At 41.2% G+C, this 22,408-nt stretch overlaps 1 protein-coding gene across 3 annotated transcripts in view; it reads left to right on the top strand.

Moving 5' to 3' along the window:
* Positions 1 to 21,844, top strand: part of MAP2K5 (mitogen-activated protein kinase kinase 5) — a 334,021-nt gene extending 312,177 nt beyond the window's left edge. For all 3 annotated transcript variants that reach the window (XM_044665328.1, XM_044665329.1, XM_044665327.1), the window contains one exon: positions 21,221 to 21,844. In XM_044665328.1, coding sequence (XP_044521263.1) covers positions 21,221 to 21,325 — 105 coding nt within the window. In that variant the 3' untranslated portion in view covers positions 21,326 to 21,844. The remainder of the gene's footprint in view (positions 1 to 21,220) is intronic.
* The last annotated feature ends 564 nt before the right edge of the window (positions 21,845 to 22,408 follow it).

The raw sequence follows: 22,408 nt of genomic DNA, 5'->3' as shown, positions 1-22,408 counted from the left end.
TATCTAATTTTCAGAGTTGACACAGAAAATTAGACTGGCTGACACTCACTCTCTGACCATCTCTCCGGCTCATTTCCCTGGTCCTTCCCTACCTGACCTTTGCAAGTCAAAATGTTCCATGCCCAAAAATATAAAACTTCCCACTGAGTTTCAAAGTTGCCCGGCAGTCATTCCAGCATTATGTCATAGGATGGCATCCCTAATGTTATTAAAAAACAAGATGAGGTGATAAATCTGCTTGGTGAAGTAATTCCTTTTCCCTCTCTTTTTTGCCATAAATCTTAGAAATAATCAAACTCTCTTGGAGAGAAAGCCAGGGTAAACTTGGGGCCCAAATGGCCCCATATGTCTTCAATGAATTCAAGGGGTCTGATGGCTTTGTCTGCCTCTGTGACATTGCACAATACTGGGTGGTGACCCCAGTGTGAAAGGAATCTGGCTCAAAGTATTGATGGCGGGACTGAGAGCTTATTGAATTTACTATTGACATTTTAAAACTCATTAGAGTAGCACCTCATCTATCCAGCATCATCAGGGAATGAAGCTTTCTGCATAAGTGAATTTTCCAGATAAATGAAGCTTAATCCTTAAATTGCCAATTTTAAAAATATATTAAACATTTTTATAGGAGTCTTTAATGAACATATACTTCTTTTTCAATAGCCTACACCGAGCAAAATTTAACTTTTCCTGATAATTTAAGATTATTGTTTCAAACCCCAATTATTGTACTGTGTTGCAATCTATTTTTGTATGTATTTAGTATAAAATATCAGATGCCTTGCCCCCCCCAAGAGACCCCCCAAATGTAGTGCTTTTTAAAGTTTTGGCATCTATTTTTTAGGGTTTTCTTGTCTCCTCTCTCATGGTTAAGCTGTCAACTTTCATTCTACTGTCTATTCCTACGTCTAACAATTTTTCATGCCTTACTTTTCTAATGTGTTCCTCCTAATTTGTAGTGGCCTAGAAAACCAGATATAACAAGTCATACTGAAACTGAGTATAAAGAATAACTAGAAGAAAGCCAAGTGACTTAGTGGATAGAAAGCCAGGTATAGAGAGAGCAGGGTCTTGGATTCAAATTAGACCATTGTAAAAAGGAATTGGAAAAAACCATCTAAAAATGTATATATTTCTATGGACAAGGGAAATGTATCAAAACTACATTTCCCTTGATCCAACATGGTCCAACTGGTTTCCGTTTCCGACGTCTTGACGCAGGGGAGCGCTTAAATCTCGTGGGTTAGGAGGGAGTAGGCTCTTTTCTTTGGCGAGTAGGGCTTGGCTAGGAGGCAGTATGGAGGCGGCAGTTTTGAATGCTTACAAGCGCGTGGTCTAATGATTTTATCTATCAACATGGCTTTAATTAAAATACTAATATATATTTATACAAGCCTTTATCATTTTTCATTCTTACACCATAGACCCTTCCTAGCCGTATGACCCTGAGCAAATCATTAACCCCATTTGCCTAGTCCTTACCACTCTTCTGCCTTGGAACCAATATTTATTTATTTGTTTGTTTGTTTTTTAAACCCTTAACTTCTGTGTATTGGCTCTTAGGTGGAAGAATGGTAAGGGTGGGCAATGGGGGTCAAGTGACTTGCCCAGGGTCACACAGCTGGGAAGTGTCTGAGGCTGGATTTGAACCTAGGACCTTCCGTCTCTAGGCCTGATTCTTAATCCACTGAGCTATCCAGCTGCCCCCCTGGAACCAATATTTAATATTGATTCTAAGTCAGAAAGTAAGAGTTAAAAAAAAAAAAGAATAAATAAGCTAGGAGGATCTCCTTTATAAGTAAAGTAAATGAACTTCAGAAGTGCACTGATTTTGTGACATCTATTTTGACTTTTTGCCTCCTTTCAGATTCTCAGCTATGTTTCAGAGAGTGAAGGACGACTGTATTTTGACTCATAGTCATGTTCCACTAAATAAGTAATATGCTGTTTAATAAAATTTTATGCAGATTTCAATTTTAGGGAAATTAGTCACTTCCCATCCTGAACCACAAATGGCATTGCAATGTTTCAGTTAGATGTACATTTGAGAAACCAAATATCAGCATGGACTGAAAAGGGTATTTGGGTATTAGATTTAGGGGTGGGCACAGAGTAGTTGTTCAAAAATGTCAGTTGAATTTTTTTGAAGATCTTTGATTTTGTTGGTGTGGGGACTCCTCTGCCTAAAACAGACTTCTTTTCAGCAAGTAGCTGGTCTCCTTCCCTTGAGGTCTTCCAACACTTCTTGTATATATTTTAGAGTGAATTTTTGTAGAGTTAGATGGCTTCTTGGGTTCCTTCCAGCTCTGAGGATTTGAGGTCTTTAAGAGTTTCTGGAGAGGCTCCTGGAGAGCACAGCGGTTAGAGCGCCAGGCCTGGAGTCAACAAGTCCTGGGTTCAAATGTGGCCTCAGACACTGCCTAGCTGTGCGATCCTGAGCAAGTCTCAGAACCCAGTTGCCTAGCCCTTAATGCTCTTCTGCCTTGGAACTGATATTTAATATCGATTCTAAGACAAAAAAGTAAGGTTTAAAAAAAAAAGAGTTTCTGGGACCAAAAATGCATCAACCTGTAGCCAACCTGGCAATAAATTTAATTGAACTGATTCTTAGAAAACAGGCTTGTAATTTATCACCAGAGCTTTAGGCAAGACCTTTTAGTTTGGGTAGAACCCACCAAAGCTTGCAGTCAGCAGACATAACTTTTTAAACCATAGGATTGCTGCCATGAATGGGCTGGGATGAATTAAATTGAAAATTCTGCACATATAGCTGGAGTTTGGGCATTTCTATAAGGCAACATATTATTGGATAATTCTAAATTTCTAAAGAGCTGTTAGTTGGCACAGAAGATAGGCCTGGAGTTAGGAAGGCTCTTCCCAAGTTCAAATCTGGCCTCAGATGCTTTTTAGTTGTGTGACCCTGGGCAAGTCACTTAACCCTGTTTGCCTCAGTTTCCTCATCTGTAAAGTGAGCTGTAGAAGAAAATAGGAAACCACTCCAGTATGTTTGCTAAGAAAACTCCCAATGGGGTCACGAAGAATTAGACATGACTAAAAAAATGACTGAACAACAACAAAAAGCTTCTTAATAACAAAATGATGATGTTACTAACTTTAGGATCCTTCAATGAAAGTAAACTAGGGCGTTAGTACAAGAACAATTTAAATCTCCTTCCTTAGCTAGTTTTTATGGACATGACCAGCGACCCTACCTCAGTTCACGCAGGTCACACCATTCACTGCCACAGAAAACACATTTCAAGCTTCCATACATTTAATTTTCTTCAACATTACCTTGCAAACCACAGTGAATCAATAACAGAATACTTAAGTCCTGCAGGTTGTTTGTGTTTTGTTTTAGAAAATATTGCTCAAGGCTAAAAGGAGGTTCCGTGGTTGATGATTTTTATTGTTGCCAGAATACAAAATGACCCTAGTCTGTGTGTGTGTGAAAAATAAGGCAGGTATAAATAGAAAAGAGGGCTCAGTAATAGTGAAGAAGTTCTAGAATCTCTGGTGGCTTTCTATGAGGGACTTCTGTTTTAGGTCCAATGACTCTGGCCTTTATCATCCTAGCTCACACTCTTTTTTTCCTGGCTCTCTCTGCCCTTACGCTTTCTCCCCACTCCCTAAAAAAAAAAAAATCTTTCATTTATGTAAGTTGGCTGGGATCACTTCTAGAACATCTTCCTGTTTTACTTTGAGCCAAATAGACCATGATGAAAAAACAAGTCAAAAAGAAAAGTATTCACCCAAACTATGTGTGATTTTGTTGTTTTATTACCGCTTTTCTACCTGGTAAAGTTGGAAGCCTTCAGAAGATCCTCAACCCTGTGATAGATTCTTCTTATTTTGGGGTCCTTTTTATTTCATCAATCTCCTAAGATTTTCTCCCTCTTAAGGGACTCAGCGGATAGAGTGCCAGGGGAAGACTTGGGTTCAAATGTGGCCTCAGACACTATCTAGTGGTGTGACCCTGTGCAAGTCACTTAACCGCAAATGCATGGTCCTTACTGCTCTTCTCGCTTAGAGATGATATTTAGTATTGATTCTAAGGCAGAAGGTAAGGTTTGTTCTTTTTTTAAATTAAAATAAATTTTACTTTTTGAGGAGGTTACTATCAGGAGGGAAGGGGGTTGTTTTGCTCATATCTTGAAAAACATTTGTGACTATTTATGTGCTGCTAATATAAGATCTTATAAAATAGCCTCCTTTGCTTACTGAGTTACTTTTTTTTTTTAAACTCTTACTTTCTGTCTTGGAGTCAATAATTGGCTCCAAAGCAGAAGAGTGGTAAGGGTAGGCAATGGGGGTCAAGTGACTTGCCCAGGGTCACACAGCTGGGAAGTGTCTGAGGCCAGATTTGAACCTAGGACCTTCCGAATCTAGGGCTGGCTCTCAATCTACTGACCTACCCAGCTGCCCCCCTGAGTTACTTTCTTTAGCCACACAAATTAGTGAATGAAGCACTTTGGGAAATGTGAGGTGCTGGGCTGTGGCCAGCATAGTCTGCAGAATGTCTGCCAAAGATGAGAGACTGACTACTTTTCAGGGGCCCGTGGGCTGACCAACACCTCGCTGCCTCCTTTCTTGCTCCTTGTGTGTTGCCAGTTTCTTCCAAGAATCAAGGCATTTACAATTGGATTCAGCAGAAAATATAAATAAGTGAGAGATGGTGGCTTAAAATATTCTGACAAAATCTCTAAGAGACAGTATATTAGAACTCTGGGGGGGCGGGGATCTTTTGAGAGAAAGAGGGAAAAGGAAACAGAAGGGAAGAGAGAGATTGGAGAGGTAGAACCTTCTTCAAAGGTGGGCCCACTGATGGTCAGAGGAGTTTCTGCCATCCAGATGAGCTTAACTCCCAAATGCACAAACCTCCCACACTGCCAGCCACTTGTGTGTTTATCCACCTTAATGTAGCCTTTGTAGTTATCGCTTTTCTCCCTCCCAGCACTGGATAATGCTGATACTGTGGCCACACGCTGTAATCAGGAGCTCTAGAATGAATCATGGGGTCCTCTGGAAACATTCTCTTCTCTCAATGGGCCATTTTCTGACCAATTATTGTATGTGGGAACACATAGATCTGCTCAGATGAAAGGTTGAGAGCTCCTTGACCTGTTTAGTTTGCTGTGTACAGTCTAGAATGGCTAGAGGTAAGCAATTTACTGCTAATAATTGAATATTTGGGGGGAAACATCTATTTCTGTAGCAATTGTGAAGAATAAACTCAGGAAGGTTGATTGAAATGGCATGTCACAGCTGCAAACCATTTCGAAGGCCTTAAAATAAAATGAAGGGCTTGAAGGGTGCCACTCTGTTGGGGAGAGGGGGAAAAAAGCATGGGAAATCTGAGGCTCAGGAAGCAAGTTCTTGGAATATATAACATTACATTTGAAATCTCTGTGCCCTTGGGAATTGCCTTGGTTAGTCTGACTGGCTTAAAAGAGCAGCCAACATCAAATTACACCCAATTATTAGACCAACATAAGAGTTCTTTTTGAGATAGGGCTTGTGTACTCACCTTATTTTTTGCAATCAGTGGCCTTTTTTTCTTCCCTAAAGTTCTTAGTGTTCTGTTGCATCCAAGTATTTTATTTTCAGAGGGAACTTTTTCCCCTTTTTAGCAATAATATTTTATTTTCCCCCAATTACATGTGAAATTTTTTTAACATTCATATTTTTAAAAATTTTGAGTTCCAAATTCTCCCTCTCCTTTTCATTCCTTTCCTTCCTCCTCCCCATCCTTCTCCTTGAGATGGTAAGCACTGTGGTATAGATTTTACATATGCAGTCACATAAAACACTTCCATATATATGTCATTTTGTGGAAGACATCTCCAACCAAAACCATAAATAAATAAAGGAGAAATAAAGTGACGGTATGCTTTGTCTGCATTCAGATTCCTTCAGTTCTTTCTCTGAAGGCAGGTGGCCTTTTTCATCACGAGGCTCTGGGATTGTCTTGGATCACGTATTGTTGAGAAAAACTAGATTGTTCATAGTCTTTCATCAAAAAAATAATGCTGATAACTGCAAAGTTCCCTTCTGGTTCTGCTCACATCCCTTTGCATCAGTTCACATAAGTTTTTCCAGATCTTTCTGAAATCTTCTTGCTCATCGTTTCTTATAGCACAATAGGATTCTGTTACAATCATTACCACAACTTGTTTGGACAACACTTTGCTGCCACATAAAGAGCTGCTATAAATATTTTTATGCAGATAAGTCCTTTTCCCCTTTAAGATACAGACCTTGTAGTGGTATTGCTGGGTCAAAGGGTTTTCACAGTCTTACAGCCCTTGGAGCATGGTCCCAAATTGCTCTCCAGAATAGATGGATCCCCAGTGGAAATGCGCTGCTGCTATGAGAACATGAATCATGTGACCATGGAAAAAACTTTTTTCTAAAAAATAAAAAAAAAATACCAGAATGGATGGATCAGATCACGACTCCACCAATAGGGCCTGAATCCTAATTTTCTATTGTGGGAGAGTTTTAATAATATTTGTTTCATTTTACTTATTCAGGAATGGCATGCCACCCTTAGACCCTCTTCAGCCCCCAGTTCACAACTCTGTCTTGTCATCTATTATCTCCCTCACAACGTTTTTCAGATCCAAGCACACCCTGCCCAAAAGGGGAAACTGATCCCAAGTCTGTTTCAGAAACTTACCTTGCTAGCTTTGCAGTCTTTACAGGTGAAGCTGAAACCCTGTATCCTTATACTGGTAAAGTAGTGCATGGTTCAGTGAGCTTCAGATGTGTTCTAGTCTCATCTCTACCGTTAAGTACCCATATACCCTTAGGCAAATTCCATCCCTTCTCTAGGCCTCAGGTTCTCATGGAAAAATGGGGCAAAAAGGTTTCTGAGCCCCCTTCCAATTCTATGATTCCAAGCTATCCCAGTCTGTGAATACAGTATTTTCCCTTTGGACTTTGTATCCCTAGTGCTTAGCACAATGCCTGGCACAGAGTAGGAACTTTATAAAATTTTGTTGATTGATAAAGGACCAGTGAATGGAACCTGTTTCAGCCATTCATTCACTAAATATTTATGAAGTCCTACCGTGCACTTCTCCCTCAGAAAGAAAGAGAATTTAGATAAGGCATGGTTGCTGCCCTCATGGAAGGTAATGTGTGTTTGGGAGGCAAAGTGGAAGAAATACAAATAAATTATATAATACTACATTAAAAGTGCATCCATCTCTATATAAAGAAAACCCATTCCTCAAAAGTAGCTCAAAAGGAGAATATTCATATAACAAAACACTACTTCCATTCATTCTGTTTTTCTTTTTAAACACCTGCCTTTTGTCTTAGTATCAGTTCTAGGACAGAAGAATGGCAAGGGCTTGGCCATGCCTAGGGCCACATAGCTGGGAAGTGGCTGAGGTCAGATTTGAACCCAGCACCTCCCAACTCCAGACCTGGCATTCCATTCACTGTGCTACCTAGCTGCCCATTCATTTTAATGGGTAAAACTATAGAAAGTTTCTGGACCAAAGTCTTTAGCCCAAATATGTTCAAGTAACAAATTCCTAAATAACTATTTAGTTTTGTTCAGTTTTTTTAGTCATGTCTGACTTTTCATGACCCCATTTGTGGTTTTGCTGGCAAAGATACTGGAGTGATTTGCCATAAGAGGAAACTGAGGCAAGCAGATTAAGTGACTTGCCCAGGGCCTCATAGTTGTCTGAGGCAAGATTTGAACTCATCTTCCTGACTCCACGCCCATCACTTTTATCTACTGTGCCACTTGGCTGCCTGTGCTAATTACTTAGGACAAGTCATGATTTTAATATGGTTTCATTTTGTGCCAGCACTAGTCACTCCCTCTTGTGAACTTGATACCAAACTGGGTAAAACAAGTGAGTGCAGTAAAAGGAGGACATGTTACATATTGAAAGGCCTTTAAAGTTATAAGATTTATTCTGTGAATCAAGAAATTTAATGATTTTGCTTTGTTCTGGTTAATTTGTATACTGCTGTACATCAGAGACATTAAAAAAAATGCTACCTAAAATCCCAGAGGAAAGGTCATGGCTCACAAGGATCCACAGAAGAGCTCTCATTCCTCTTGCCAGGGTGGCTCAGCAACTCAAAAAGCCTCAATCCACACCAAATGGAGCCAGAAGTTTCTTGGCTACTGCAGCCCAATAAATGAATAAATTTTCATTTGAGGATCCACTCTGTATTAGACAGAAAGAAAACAAGATGGTAGCTCCCTCCTCCAGAGGATTATAACATAACTTAGAAGACAAGATACATGCACAGAAAACAATAATTTCTCAAGGCATTGTAGGTGTCCAACAAATGGATGAGAGCATTCAACAAATATATTTGTAAGCACTATTATGTGCCGTGTACAAGGGCTGGTCTCAGAAGCCTTTAGGACTGAGAGTTGGAGTGGCCACAGAAGACTTCATATGAGATTTGAACTGAAGAATGAGTAAGAATTAGAAGTGAAGAAATTTGTTTTGCCCAAATATGCAGATTTGTTAGGAAGATTTTGCTTATCTTTTTGTTTTCTGGAAGGGGAGGAGAATATCAGTTTTTGTCCAATAAAAAATAAAATACAATTAAAAAAAAAGAATTCTGCACAGAGGATCAGGGAATAGGTTCCAAGCAAAGGTATGGTAACTTTTGTAAACCACCATGCAGGCACAGTCATCTCTACATACAGTGTACACACATGTATAAACCAGGGATTTTAACTTCCTTTTCTCAAGATAGGAAAAAGAAAAATAACGAGAGATCACCTCTTCATAGATGACAGAATATAGAATATAGTACTCTCCCTTGGACAGTGTCATTGTCTCCAAAGGGACTGCAATTCAACAATTTTTTTTCCTCCCATTTACATATAGAGACAATTTTTAAAAACTCTTACCATTCTGTCTTAGGATCAATAGTAAGTGTCCTTTCCAAGGCAGCAGAGCAGAAAGGGGTACGCAGTTGGGATTAAGTGACTTGCCCAAGGTCACACAACTAGGATGTGTCTAAACTCTGATTTGAACCCAGAACCTCTCATCTCTGGTCCTGGCTCTCAATCCACTGAGCTGTGCCCCTTAAAAACAATTTTTAACATTTGTTTTCTAACATTTTTTGATTCAAATTCTCCCCCTTTCCCCTCCCTGAGATGGCAAGTCATATAATATAGTCAGCAAATATTTATTAGACACCTTTTATGAATATGGAACTAGACATTGATGGGCATAATGGATATGAAGACGAAAAAAATACCTGCTCCCAAAGAGCTTGCATTCCAAGTACATGTAATACCATGACTTATGTTTATGTTAAAGTTTACAAAGTACTTTATATGCATTATTTCTTTTCATCCTAAAACAACCCTGTGAAGTAGGTAATGCAAATAATATTTTCCCTATTTTACAGGTGAGGAGACTTAAGGCTCAAGGACGTTAAGTGACTTGCCCAAGGTCACAGATCTAGTAATGTTAGAGGTTGGATTTAAATCCATGCTTATCCTGACATCAAGCCCAGCCCCATGTCTGCTGTGCTGTCTACACAGACAACTAAATCCAAAATAATGAAAAAGGGGGAAAGCAGTTATATCTGAGTGGATCAGCTGCCCATTGAAGGAAGGTAGAAATTGAACCCTAGGGGAAAGAGAAGTGAGTGCATCCCAGCCACGAGGGACAGCACTTTGCCAAGTTATAGAGACAACAGGTGGCATGTTGAGTTCAGGAATAGCTAAGGCCATTGTGCCTGGGATACAGAATTTGTGAAAAGATACAATATGAATAAGTCTGGAAAGATAGGTGGGAAACATTGCAGAGCACCTTGGTGTCAGGCTAAAGGTTTTTTTTTTAATTATTTTTGCTTTCTTCTAAAGGTAATGGGATGCCACTGAAGATTTCTCAGTAGGCAAGTGTCACAGTCAATCTTCTCTCTTGGAAATTGTCATTTGGCAACTGTGAGGAGAATGGTGGTCAAGGGAAACAGAGACTAAAAGGAAGAAGGTTGTTGCAATGGGTCTAGATGAGGGCTGATGAGGACTTAAATAGGATAGAGAGAGTGTGTGGGCAAAGAGTCAGGGAGGAATGAAAAAGGTGTTATGGTGAGAGATTAGTAAGACTATGGGAAATTGAGGATAGGAAGATGTCAATCCAGGAGTTATGCAACTGGATGACAAAGAAGTCAATCTAGAGTTAGACAACTGGATGACTAGACGAACAGTGATATTTCCTACAGAATATCCCCTTTTTTCTCAGTTTCTGGATTCAAATTGTCTCTGAGCCTGGGACGTTCACTGAAAATGGCCACAGAAGATCCAACCTTGAAAGGCTTTTTCACTAGATGTCTTGGGGGAGCCGGGGGGAAGGAGAGAAATGGAGAAAGTGAGTTGACCTCTTAGACTGACAAGAAAACCTAAGCACCACTGAGGACTTGGTAATAGTCTTCTCTGTTCAATCCATCCGTAATGGATTTCATCACAGTTAAATGAGTGAGCAAGAATTGGGACATGACTACACAGGTATGTAAAGTAGGAATCAACAGAAACCATCTGGACACTAAAGCCCAGGTGAAGAAGGGACTGGGTTGGACCAATGATGATTTCCTTTTCACGAGTTATTAAGTTTCCATCAATTCCCTTCATCTCACTCATGTAATTTATTTATTTCCAAGTCTGGTCCGTGTCAGGCTCCAGGTGACTTTCTTTCTCTCCTCCTCCCCACCGCCGTGTCCCACTTTTGGACCCATCTTACCTTTTGCAATCATGTCCTTTTCCCTTTATTATGCCTCCATCTTCTGTTGAGAAGTTTGTGGACCATAATACTTCAACCCTCACCGGTTTAATTGTTGGAATTAGCCCTGTGAGAATAAAGGAAATGAGAGTGGGCTCCCACTGCCTGTTGATGAGGTTAGCATGATTATTCAGCAGCTTCATCTTGCCACTTGCTCGGCTGCTCCTTTGCATACATGGCTATTAATGTGCTCTCTGTATGATGAATAAAAGACCTCGGTGTCTGGGCAGTCAGACGGTGCCTTTCACAAGGGCTAAAAATTGCTTTTTACAAGTGTGATATCAATATCCCGGCTTCACGGTTAAGAGCAACATTAATGTCCCCATTGTTCCTCCGAGCTCGCTGGGGTTACTTTAGCTCTTACAGATCCTGATTCCTTTGCCAAAGAGATAAAGCGTTCATCCAGGCTCGGAATAGGGTCTGAGAACATGGTGGAGTAAGTGCTACCGAGGGGAGCATCTCACCCCGTTTCCCTCTCTGGATAGCTCCAGAAGTGGCCTTGCCGACGTCCCTTACAGGTTGAACATGCAGGTACTTTTGCTTCTCTCCATCTGGTTTCTTGCCATAATAGGACTCGTCTGACTCAGTGTCCTTGAATTCTGGCATCCCTTAGGGTCAATCTGGGCCATCAGGGGATCAGGTACCTGCAGAATGGTCCAAGGTGGCTTAATGACTTTTTGTGAATCCTCTCTTTTTCTCATTTCCCTTAATTGGGTTCTTGTGCCTTCTTGACCCATTCATCCACTCAGCAAATACTTATTGAGTGCAGATTTATGTAGAACCCTGGGCTAGCCCTCAAAACAGAAATTATACAATTTTTTTCTCAATAATAGGACCAGGTGCCCAGCACTTTTATTCAGATCTTTGTTTGGGACTCAGGTTTTCTAGCTAAGCAATTCAAAGTAATCTTTGTTTACTCTGCCTCCTTATGTTGTATTGAGAAGAACTGAAAAGACAGTGATTTTCACTCTTTGAAAGGAAAAAGTGTGTGTGTGTGTGTGTGTGTGTGTGTGTGTGTGTGTGTGTGTGTGTGTGTGTAGAGGGTGGAGTACCTTAAACAACAGCTACAGGACGAAGATGATGATGCTAATGAGGTCATTGGTTCATAGGGTTTTCTTTTGTTTTTTCTTTTTGCAAAGGAGACTAGAGATCATCTAGTCCAACTGCCTCCATTTTACAGATGAGGAAACTGAAGTAGAGAGTGGTTAAGGACTCCCAAGGCCACATGGGCAGCAGCAGAGCTGCGATATGGACTCCAAATCTGGCACTCTTTCTGAGCTAGCTGATGTTTGTGAATTCTTGTGTCTCTTTTGGAGAGTTCACCAGGTCATCCGGTTCCAGTTGCTTCTGTTTTGCTAATTGGGCTGAAAACCACAGAAATCCTCCTCTGGTTGGATGCTGTGGCAAAGAGAGACCAAAGAAAGCCTTCAAGGGTGAAAAGTTTGAAGAGGAAGAAGTTGAATAAATAGTGTGCTCCCATGGAACGTGCCAGTGTGGCTCTTCCTACCCGACTATGGATTTTCTCTGGGAAAGGACAAGGATGTCATCCAGAGCAAGCATCCTTCCTGTTATGTCTGCTCCTGTTCTCCAGCCTCCACTTTATTGGGTTCAGTAGCTATTACTTGCAATAGTAATAATACTCGCAAGCATGATATATTGCCCGCCTTGTACCAGACACCATGTTAAGCATTGTTTAGAAACATCTCATTTGATGCTCACAACAACCCTGGGAATCCATACTTGGTCCCAAAACAGAAGAGAGGTAAGGGCTAAGCAATAGGGGTTAATTGCCCAGGCTCACACAGCTGGGAAGTGTCTGAGGCCAGATTTGAACCTAGGACCTCCCATCTCTAGGCCTGGCTCTCAATCCACTGAGCCATCCAACTGTCTTCTATCCCCATTCTTAAAGAAAGAAAACCAACCTAGGATCACACAGCTCATGTCTGAGGGCAGATTTGAACTTGGGTCTTCCCTACACCAGGTCCAGAACTATTCACTGTATCCTCATGCCTCCTCCATAAAAAAAAAAAAAAAAAAAAAAGAAGTCCTTGCTCTCAAAGTGCTCCAGTCTTGTATATCAAAATATACAAGTGATTAAATACAGGTTAGAGAAGTGATGGGTGATGGAGCTGAGCTCTGAGGAAAAAAGGTCCAGACTAGAAAAGGCAAGAGGAGGAGGAAGTACATTCCAGGCCTGAGGATGGCCGATGGGAACAAACAGAGCAGGAGATGGAAACCCAGTTCTGAGAGCAGCCAGCAGGCCAGAGACAGTGAAGGGAAATCTTGGGAACTACGGCTGGGAAGAAACATTGGAGCCAGACCGTCCGGAGACCTGTGCGTCTTGTCCTAGATGGCTCTTGGAAACCACTGGAGAGTCTGTAATAGCACAATATCAATGCATGACTTATTTGGGGGCAGATCCTTGGCACAATAGAAAGAGTGCCAGGCCTAGAGTCAAGAGGACCTAGGTTCTGATACTTCCTAACTGTGTGCCCCTGGGCAAGTCACTTAACCTTTGCCTCAGTTACTTCATCTGTAAAATGGGGATGATACTAAGGCAGAAGGTAAGAAGTTAAAATGTATATATATTTCTAATCCAACAAATATTTATTAAGCACCTACTATGTGCCAAACACTATGCTGAGTGCTGGATACAATTAATAAAAAGAAAAATGGGGCCAGTGAGGTGGCTCAGTGAATAGAGAGCCAGGCCTAGAGATGGGAGGTCCTAGGTTCAAATCTGGCCTTGGATACTTCCTAGCTGTGTGACTCTTGGCAAGTCACTTAACCTTTGCTTCAGTTTCTTCATCTGTAAAATGGGGATGATAAAAGCACTTCAAAGGATTATGAGGATCAAATGAGATAATGTTTGTAAAGCATTTAATTCCTGGCATGTTATCAGTGCTATAGAGATGATTATTCCCTTTTCTTCCCTCTCCCCACTTAGTCTCTCTGGGCCTCAGTTTCCTCATCTCTCGAAGGAGAGGGTTGGAGAAGATGAGCTCTAAGGGCCTTTCATGATTTTGGACCCCACCTTCCTAATTATTATGCTTCATATCCTCTTTCTATCCAGCACCAGGCTAGAAATACTTGGCTGCTCAGTTCAGAGGTGATGATTTACATCCTAAAGGGATTCTTCACTTTACCTAAGGATGTACAACAGTTTATTTCATTAACTCTTTCTAGTCTATTTAAGAAGTGACCCAGTTTGTACCAGTGCAGCTGGGTAAAGCCTTGAATAAAACCAGCTTTAAAGTCAGGAAGAACTGAATTCAGAGGTCCAGCCTTAGACCCTTAGCAAGTGTCATAACTTCTCCCTGTCTCCATTTCCTTATCTGTAAAATGGGATAATAACAGCACCCACATCCCAAGGTTATTGCAAGGATCAGCTGAGATATTCATAAAACAGCCCAGTGCCTGGCCCAGAGTAGGCACTTAATAAATATTAATTTCCTCTGTAGGGACAGCTAGGTGGCACAGGGATAGAGCACAAGACTTGGAATCAAGAAGACACAAGTTCATGAGTTGAAATCCAGCATCAGATATTTACTAATATCTATACGACTCTGGGCAAGTCACTTAAGCCTATTTTCCTCAGTTTCCCCATCTTCAAAATGAGGTAGAGAAGGAAATGGCAAATCACTTCAGTATTTTTGCCAAGAAAACCCCAAATGGGGCCAGGAAGAGTCGGACACGACTGAACAACAACAAAATATCCTCCTTTCCTTCCTGCCTGTCACTCTTTAGACACGGCTTGCTTGAGTAAAGTTGAGGCCCACTGACATTTTTTATTTTGCTTTTGCCCCCAGTGGATCAATCCCCAGGCTGCCTGAGACCCACAGTTTAAACATTGTTGACTTAAGAGGAACCCAGGGCTAACAGGCTTAAAGGAACAACAGGGAGGCACCCAGGAAGAACTTGGGGGGCCTGGGGGTGGAGGTGGGGAGGGCTAGAATGGGAGGCAGCACAGGAGTGCCTTTCCTCCTTGCCTGGAAGTACCTGGACTCAGGTGGCAAAGAGGGGCCCTGCTGTTCCTTCTCAGCAAAGTAGAGGGACGTCTCAGCCCTCCCTCTCCTGCAGTTCTGGTCCAATTGTTCCTGAACAGATGATTACAGAGATGGAGCATATGGAAACCAAAGTCATCCAGTATTTTTGGATAGCGTTATTACCCCAGGCTTTCCATGGGGGAGGAGAGAGTGAAGGCTTGACATACTGGCTCAGGCAAAGCAGCTTCCCATTGTTCATTTCAAAAGGCAAGAGGTCACTCCTTTCCTAGCAACTTAAAGAAAAACAACAACTTATCCTCATATTTCAGGGAGAATTTTCTTGCTCCCAGTAGGAGATTTAGGCAAGTTGGAAGAGGTGGTCAAAATAATGAGAAAGAGGAAATATCCAAGAGACTGGATGGAAATTCCCTTAAATTGAGCCAATCTTTAATACTCAGTACATACAGCTAGAAAGGTACTTAGAGGTGATTTAGGCTCACTCCCTTGTTTTACATAGGAAAGAACTGGGGCCCTTATCCAGACTCTCAAAACAGGTAGGTCCAGACTTTAAATCCAGGTTTCTTTCTGATTCTGCTATACCATGTTGTGTTTATGAAGCTCAAGTCATATAGAAAGATCTAAAGATAAATAAGCTGAAATACAAAGTTTGCAGTTGAATGAGACTATGCAAATAGTATAACACAGGTTATATAAAAGTGAAAAACAGGTCCATACTAACTGCTATAAGCAATAACTTTTTTGGGGGTCAGAGAAGGCTTTAAAGAAGAAATGACATTGGAGAGAGGGCTTCAGATATAAGATAGGATTTCAGCAAGCAGAAATTGAAGTAGGAAGGACTTGGAAGAAAACTGGAGGAAAGTAAGGCAACAGAACTGGTGTAGAAAAGGGTGAGTGTAAGGGCAGTTCAGGAATAGGTATATACTTGATTGTAAAGTATATGAATGTAAATGACATTTTGATTTTGATCCTCCACTTTACAAGCACATATTCTAGATCTTTTTTAAAGGTTAGAAAGTGTGCCCTTCTAACCCATCCTTGGAAATGGGATTGTTGAGCTAAATATGCCCCAGATATTACTTTGATTCTTCCTTTTCTTAAGGTTCATGAAGAATCTCAGCCATGCCAAAACCTTGATTAATGTGTTTTATGTGAATGAATAGCACTTTTGCAGCAGTGAAAATTTACAATCAAAGCATATTCTAATCAATTGGAGAATGGCTAAACAGATTGTGGCATGTGAACATAATAGAATACTGCTAAACCATAACAAGAAAGAAGGTAAAGAATTCAGAGAAGCCTTGGAAGATTTGTGTGAATTGATGAGTGAAGAGCAGGAGCAGGAAAACAGGATCCAGAATGACTGCAACAACATAAGTGGAAAGAAAAACAGCAGCAAAACTGAGTGAAAACCACTTAAGAATTATGTCCCAGTTTGTTCAAAAAGGAAAGACTTTGCTATTGGGAATCTCACTAAACTTTTTTATTTTCTGGAATTCATTTACTCTACATTTTAACCCAGTTTTCACATGTTCTGAAATCAATGTAAAAAACAATTTTTTGTTGTTGCATACTACAGTTCAGCATTAGCTCCTAAACCAATTGTCCCTTTTCCCCCTTTTAATTACCCTGACTTCTTAAGGATCATTCAGAATCTTTCTTAAGCCTTCTAGATACTACTACTATTATAAGGAAAGCTGTGTTCCCCCAAAAACTAAAGATAAGGCTTTCTGTTCCTGAATTAGCAGCCCTTCTCTCAACTCAGAAGAGTGTTGAATTCTGGAAATATGCCAGAAATTCTGCCTTCTCATTTTACTCCCCTTCAATCCCTTTCTCTTTTTTTCCTTTCATTCAGTATTTGGTAGATTTAAAATTAATAGTACAGTAAAAAGCTATATCATCCAAAAAATAATAATAATGATCCAGAGTTTCTGAAAAAAAGATTAGAAAATGCAGAGGTAGGGTTACTGTCACTCTCATTTGATATACTGGTTAGTTTTGCTGAAGTTCTTTTTTCCCCCTTGCTTACTGCATTTTACAAGGCATGGTTTTCTGGATAGGGAGATATATAGAAATGAAAGTGATGGGAAAGCAAAAAATATCAATGAAATTACAAAATTAGGTGGCAAGTCCAGCTAAAAATGAATAAGCATGGTAGTCTAAATACCAGGGCTGTCACTTGACTCTAACTTTGAGTAAGTCTTGTAAACTCTCTCATTAATTCCACTAGCATGTATAAAATAATCTGTGTCTGAGGCAAACTGTGCTTTGTGATGAGTGAGATACAAAGTTTACATAAGACAGTTGTTGCCTTCATGAAGTTTTTGTCTTAATAAGGGAGATTGGATATAAAGTTTACTGTATAACATTACATAATAAATAGGATAGCTGCAGATCAAAGGGTTCTTTATAGACCAAGAGTATAAGAAATCATCCACCAAGGAATCTAGTGCAGGACTCATGACATATTATTTGAATTCCACATTAAAGGATTTAAACAGGTAAAGAGGAGGAAGGGCATTCCTCGTACAGGAATCAGCATAGTGGCATGCCACATTGATGGGGAAGATAGTAAGTAACTTGACTTGGAGCCACCTCAGGGTAAAATGATAAGATAAAGCTAGAAAAGGAGAGAAGGCCGATCATGAAGAACTTTGAACACCGGGCATGAAACTTCAAGGCAGAGGAGTTTGAATGCATGGGAAATTGGGAGTACTTAATAAATGTTTGTCTACTAAGTGACAAATGATGGGGTTAAGAGTAAAGAATAGCATGACCAGAGGTCTTAGTTTCAAATCTGATTTGAGATACTTTCTAGCTGTGTGAACCTGGGCAAGTCACTTAACCCCAGTTGTCTGGCCCTTTATCACTCTTCTACCTTGGAACCTAAACAGTAGTATTGATTGTAAGACAGAAGGTAAGGGTATTAAAAAAAATGACATGGCCAGAGCTATGCATAAGAAAATTACCTAAGTAGTAATAGGAAAGACAAAGAGAGAGGACATGGGAAGACCCGTTAGCAGGCTCCTCTTAATTGTCCGGGCTAGTGGTAATGAGGTCTGTTGGCAAGAGAAATGTAGGGGAGGGAAGATGAGCTCTACATGCAAGGTATTGTTAATAGGGACTATCGTCCATTTAACACTTACTGTCCTTGAATGAAGGAATGAATTTTGAAAGGCATCCTTCTCCTTGAATCTGTGTCTGGGGGCAGAGCTCAGTTCATGGCAAACACATCCCCACCTTCTCTCAGCCTCTGAGCCAGCACCCACACCACCCTCCCTTACCTCAGGCAGGATTTGACCTTGAAGTCACAGGTAGATTTCTCAGATTGTCATTTTTAATCTATTCTGCGCCTTGAAGTTGTCTCTAGCCTATGTCTGTGATTCGCTCTTGTCTTTTCACTAATCACTAGCTGGGCTACTCCTTATGCCCTGCTTTTTCCTCCAGCCTGGTGCCTTATTCTCCTTTATCAGGCAAATCTCCCCCCCCCCTCCATTCCCCACCCCCAGTCATTAGGGTTTTGGATGGCTGGGTGACATGCTGGAAAGATGCCATAGCCTTTCACCTCTGGAACCCTGGGTTCAGATCCATTTTAGGCACAATTGAAAATGAGTGTGATGATTTCATCTCACTGAAGCTCCTCGCAATCTGCTGTAATTGGTCTGACTGTCCCCTGGGGGCCTGCAGGTCAAGGCTGAGGTATATTGAAAGAGCTGTTTGGGACGCTGGCAAAGCTGCCACCTAGATCAGGACAGCTAAACAGACCCATAGGGTTCCCTCATTTCATCCTTCTGCCAGAAAGGGAGGGGTGTATGTGGGCTGGGGGTGGAAATGGCACTTCAGACCTGAGGGAGGAGGCCAAAAAAGAGGGAAAGGAAAGAAGAAGGGGCAGGGGAAAGCTGAGGGAAAAGGGATCAAGGGAGAGGAGGAAGGAGGACAGGAATGGAAGAAGGTTGGAGAGGGTGGGGAGACTGAGAATGGAGACCAAGGAGGAAGGAGGGAAGATTGAAGAGAGCAGTACAGAGACAGTTGATCGGGGAGAGGAGAGAAAGGAAATTGAAAACCTAACCAGTCATTCTGCCCTTCACCAATCTTTCTTAGTTGGCCCCAGGAACAGCATCCATTCTCCATTCTCTACCTGCCCACTCCAGTTTCCTCTTACCTCTAGGATCCTTGGCGGAGAAAAATGCAATGTGTCCTAAGCCCAAATAACAATGACAGTAGCTGTCCTTCAAGAGAAAATATGAGGCATGGGGTTGAAGGGAGTAGGGCAGGAAAAACCCTTTTTCTGTTTTCTCTTTCCTCTGATTTTTAAATGAGACTATGCTGACTGTTCTCTCTGTTTTCCTTAAGATTCCTCAGAAAATCCTGAGGGGGCTGGAGATTGAGAGTGTACATTTTGTGTATGGGTGGGAGGAGGAGATAGCTAAAGATAGCAGGGCCTGTGTGTCTATTTTATGTGCATATATAAATAGGTTATACACAGAGAGAGACAGCGGATAAAAACAGATGGGAGACTAAGCCTGGAAATTTGCCCATCACTCTTAAATCAGACTATACAGCTTGAGAGTGAGCTGTACAGTAGCAGGAGAAAGCAACAGAAATTTTCATTCACAAGCTCTAGAAACTACTCTCTGGAAATGGAAACAAATACATCAATATGGTCTTTCCCATAATCTGTTTGCATTTGTTCCAGGAACCCTTCCAAAGAAAGTGAGCTAATCAGATTCTGATTTATTTTTAGGAAGGTTTTAGTAGAAGAGGGGAGGGCTAAAGGAGTTGACATGAATTGTATGGCCAGATGACTTTTGGGTCTCTGCAGAATGTTGGAATAGAAGTCAGAAGATTTGGGTTCTAGTCATTAACTATGTATTGAATCATTTTGACCTCAGAGAAGAGACCACCAAATGAAGCTCTCTTCCTCCTTTTGGGGTTGGGGGGGGAGCGGAGACAATATGGTTGTGGTGATTCTGCATAAGCTGACCGCTTCCATTGGTGTCTTGGTTAGTTAGTTTTGCTGAAATGTGATTTTTCTCTTTCTTTTTTATTCTCTGTTATTAGAGATGACTCACTGAGGTAGTGGAGGTATACTAGAAAATAACGGTGATATAACAACAAGATCTCAAAAACATTTTAATATATTTATTAGATCCTGCTGTATGTCCATCATTGGGCATAGGAATCACTGTGGAGGTTTAAAAAGTATTAGAGGTCTGGGGAAGGGAGAGGGGAAAGGAAGGGAAAGTACATGAATCATGTAACCATGGAAAAATACTTAAATAAAAAGTAAAAGGCAGAAAGAAAAAGAAAAGAAAAAGAGTATTAGAGGAGAAAGAACCCACTTGTACAAAAATATTTATAGCAGCTCTTTTTGTGGCGGCAAAGAATTGGAAACTGAGGGGATGTTCATCCATTGGAGAATGGATGAACAAACTGTGGTACATTTTTGTAATGGAATACTATCATGCTATAAGAAATGAAAAGCAAGATGATTTCAGAAAAAGCTGGAAAGATTTGTGGGAACTGATACAGAGCAAAATAAGCAGACCTGGGAGAACACTGTACACAATAAAATATTGGACATCGATTGTCTGTGAAAATTTGGCTACTCTGAGCGATGCAGTGATGTGGGACAATCCTGAAAGACTTATGCCGGGGAATGCCATCCACTTCCAGAGAAAGAATGTTGAGTCGTCTTTCACATCAGCATAGTTATGGTTTTACTTTGGGGGTTTTGTTATGTCCAAGTTTGCTCTTACAGCAGTGACCAATATGGAAGTGCATTTTGCATGACAATAAGATGAAACAAAAGAAGTATTAGACACAGTCTCTGCTTTCACAGAGCTTATAGTCTGGCACCAGAAACAGGACAGATACACCTGAGGGCAAGAGGGTCTTGACCAAGGACCAAACGAAGGGGGCCATACGTGAATCAAGATGGCTTCAGAGAGACAGTGAACTTGGAATAAGGAGGTCTAAGCTTAAATCTCACCTTAGATTTTTGTGAGATGACTTCATTCATCCCCTCTTTCCACCTCCATGTTTGTAACTCAGTGAATTATTAGCAGGACTGTTTCATGGCTTGATGTGGTTGCAGAATCCATCTTCGGGCCTCCAGCTCCCTGCAGATGCGCCTCTCTGAAAACTATTCTTATTCTCAGACAACAAAAAGCTCAGATTCTCTAACTATAAAACCATTTGTTTCCCTACATGTAAGGTTTGCAGAGCACTTTCCTCGCAATGGTGGCCTAAGGTGATCTGTCCCAGGGCATGCCATGATGGACTTTTCAGCCTTGGGTGGGCCGGCCAGAGCTTGGGCAACCACTTGCATAGCTTTCAAGATCACAAGGTCACCTCCATGCCACTTGGAGGCCTCAGGATGGAACTTCCATGAGATTGTTATTATTTTCAAAGTAAATCTGCTTCTGTTCTCATCTTTAGGGCCACCCGTTTATCATGCAGTACAATGACGGGAATGCTGAAGTGGTCTCCATGTGGGTGTGCAGAATGCTGGAGGAGAGACGGGCCCAGCAGGGACCTCAGTGAGCAGAGCTGTCCCAGAGAGCACCCAAAGAAAGGAAATCCTCAGACCAGGTTTCTAAAGAAGAAACCTGCCACCTCTTACATTGTCATTATGTCCACTACCTAGCATTGTTTGCAAGCACCAGAAGAGCCTTGGTGAGCATCCGCACCTTCTGAGGCAGAGGGGGTTTGTCACAATTCCCTGATGCCTTCTCCGCTGTCTCTGACTAACCTTCAGGGACCCGGTCCCCAGGACACAACCCACAGCCAGAAGCCAACCATTTGGGCCGCTGAATGTGTCTCTTTCACTCCTGTGAGATGACTGACCAGAGGCTTTTGCTATCCCATGAATGACGAAGTGATGGGCCCAGGAAACCTGGAGACTCCCGTTTCTTTTATGACCTTTTCTGATATTTCTTGGCTTTATTGTATTTTTTTTAATGGGAAAGGGGTGGGAGGAAGTGATTGGAACTCCCAAAGAGAGGAAAGCCTTAGTGTGTCATATAAGGACAATTAAAGCATTCCAAGTATATTATCATCTTATATCGAGGTTTTGCTTTGTTTTGTGTCATCTATCCCAAGCAGAGATGAGTCTGGGCATATGAGAAAACTTAGAACGAGACAGAGCTAAGAAGGACTTTAGATAAATTGATCAAATTTACAACCATTTTTTAAAAAATAACCCTTACCTGCTGAGTATCAATTTTAAGACAGAAGAGCTGCAGGGACTAAGGCAAACTGGGTTAAGTGACTTGCCCAGAGTCACACCTCTAGGAAGTGTCTGAGGCCAGATTTGAACCCAAGTCACTCCAAAATGAGAACATCCCCGTCCTTATAGAAGTTACCTTCCATTGACAGGATATCACACACCTAAGAAAGTGGTAGACACAGAAGGGAGCTTTGTTCTAAGCAGCCAGAGACTGTGGGTGCAGCCATCAGACAACAGATGGCCATTTCTAGCTGCCATTTTCCATTTGCAATGGTAGTATGAATTTGATAAATCAGAGCATTCAGAAGAGTAAATTCAGCTGCCTGAGCTAGAGAGAAAGGAAGAGGCAGGACTAGTGTCCTGGTGAGATATTAAAAACGTGTTCTGGGTACAGTTGG

Source organism: Gracilinanus agilis, chromosome 2, assembly GCF_016433145.1.
Source record: "Gracilinanus agilis isolate LMUSP501 chromosome 2, AgileGrace, whole genome shotgun sequence".
NCBI lineage: Eukaryota > Metazoa > Chordata > Mammalia > Didelphimorphia > Didelphidae > Gracilinanus > Gracilinanus agilis.
Note: the sequence above shows the minus strand (reverse complement) of the source record. Positions and strands in the feature narration are given on the sequence as shown.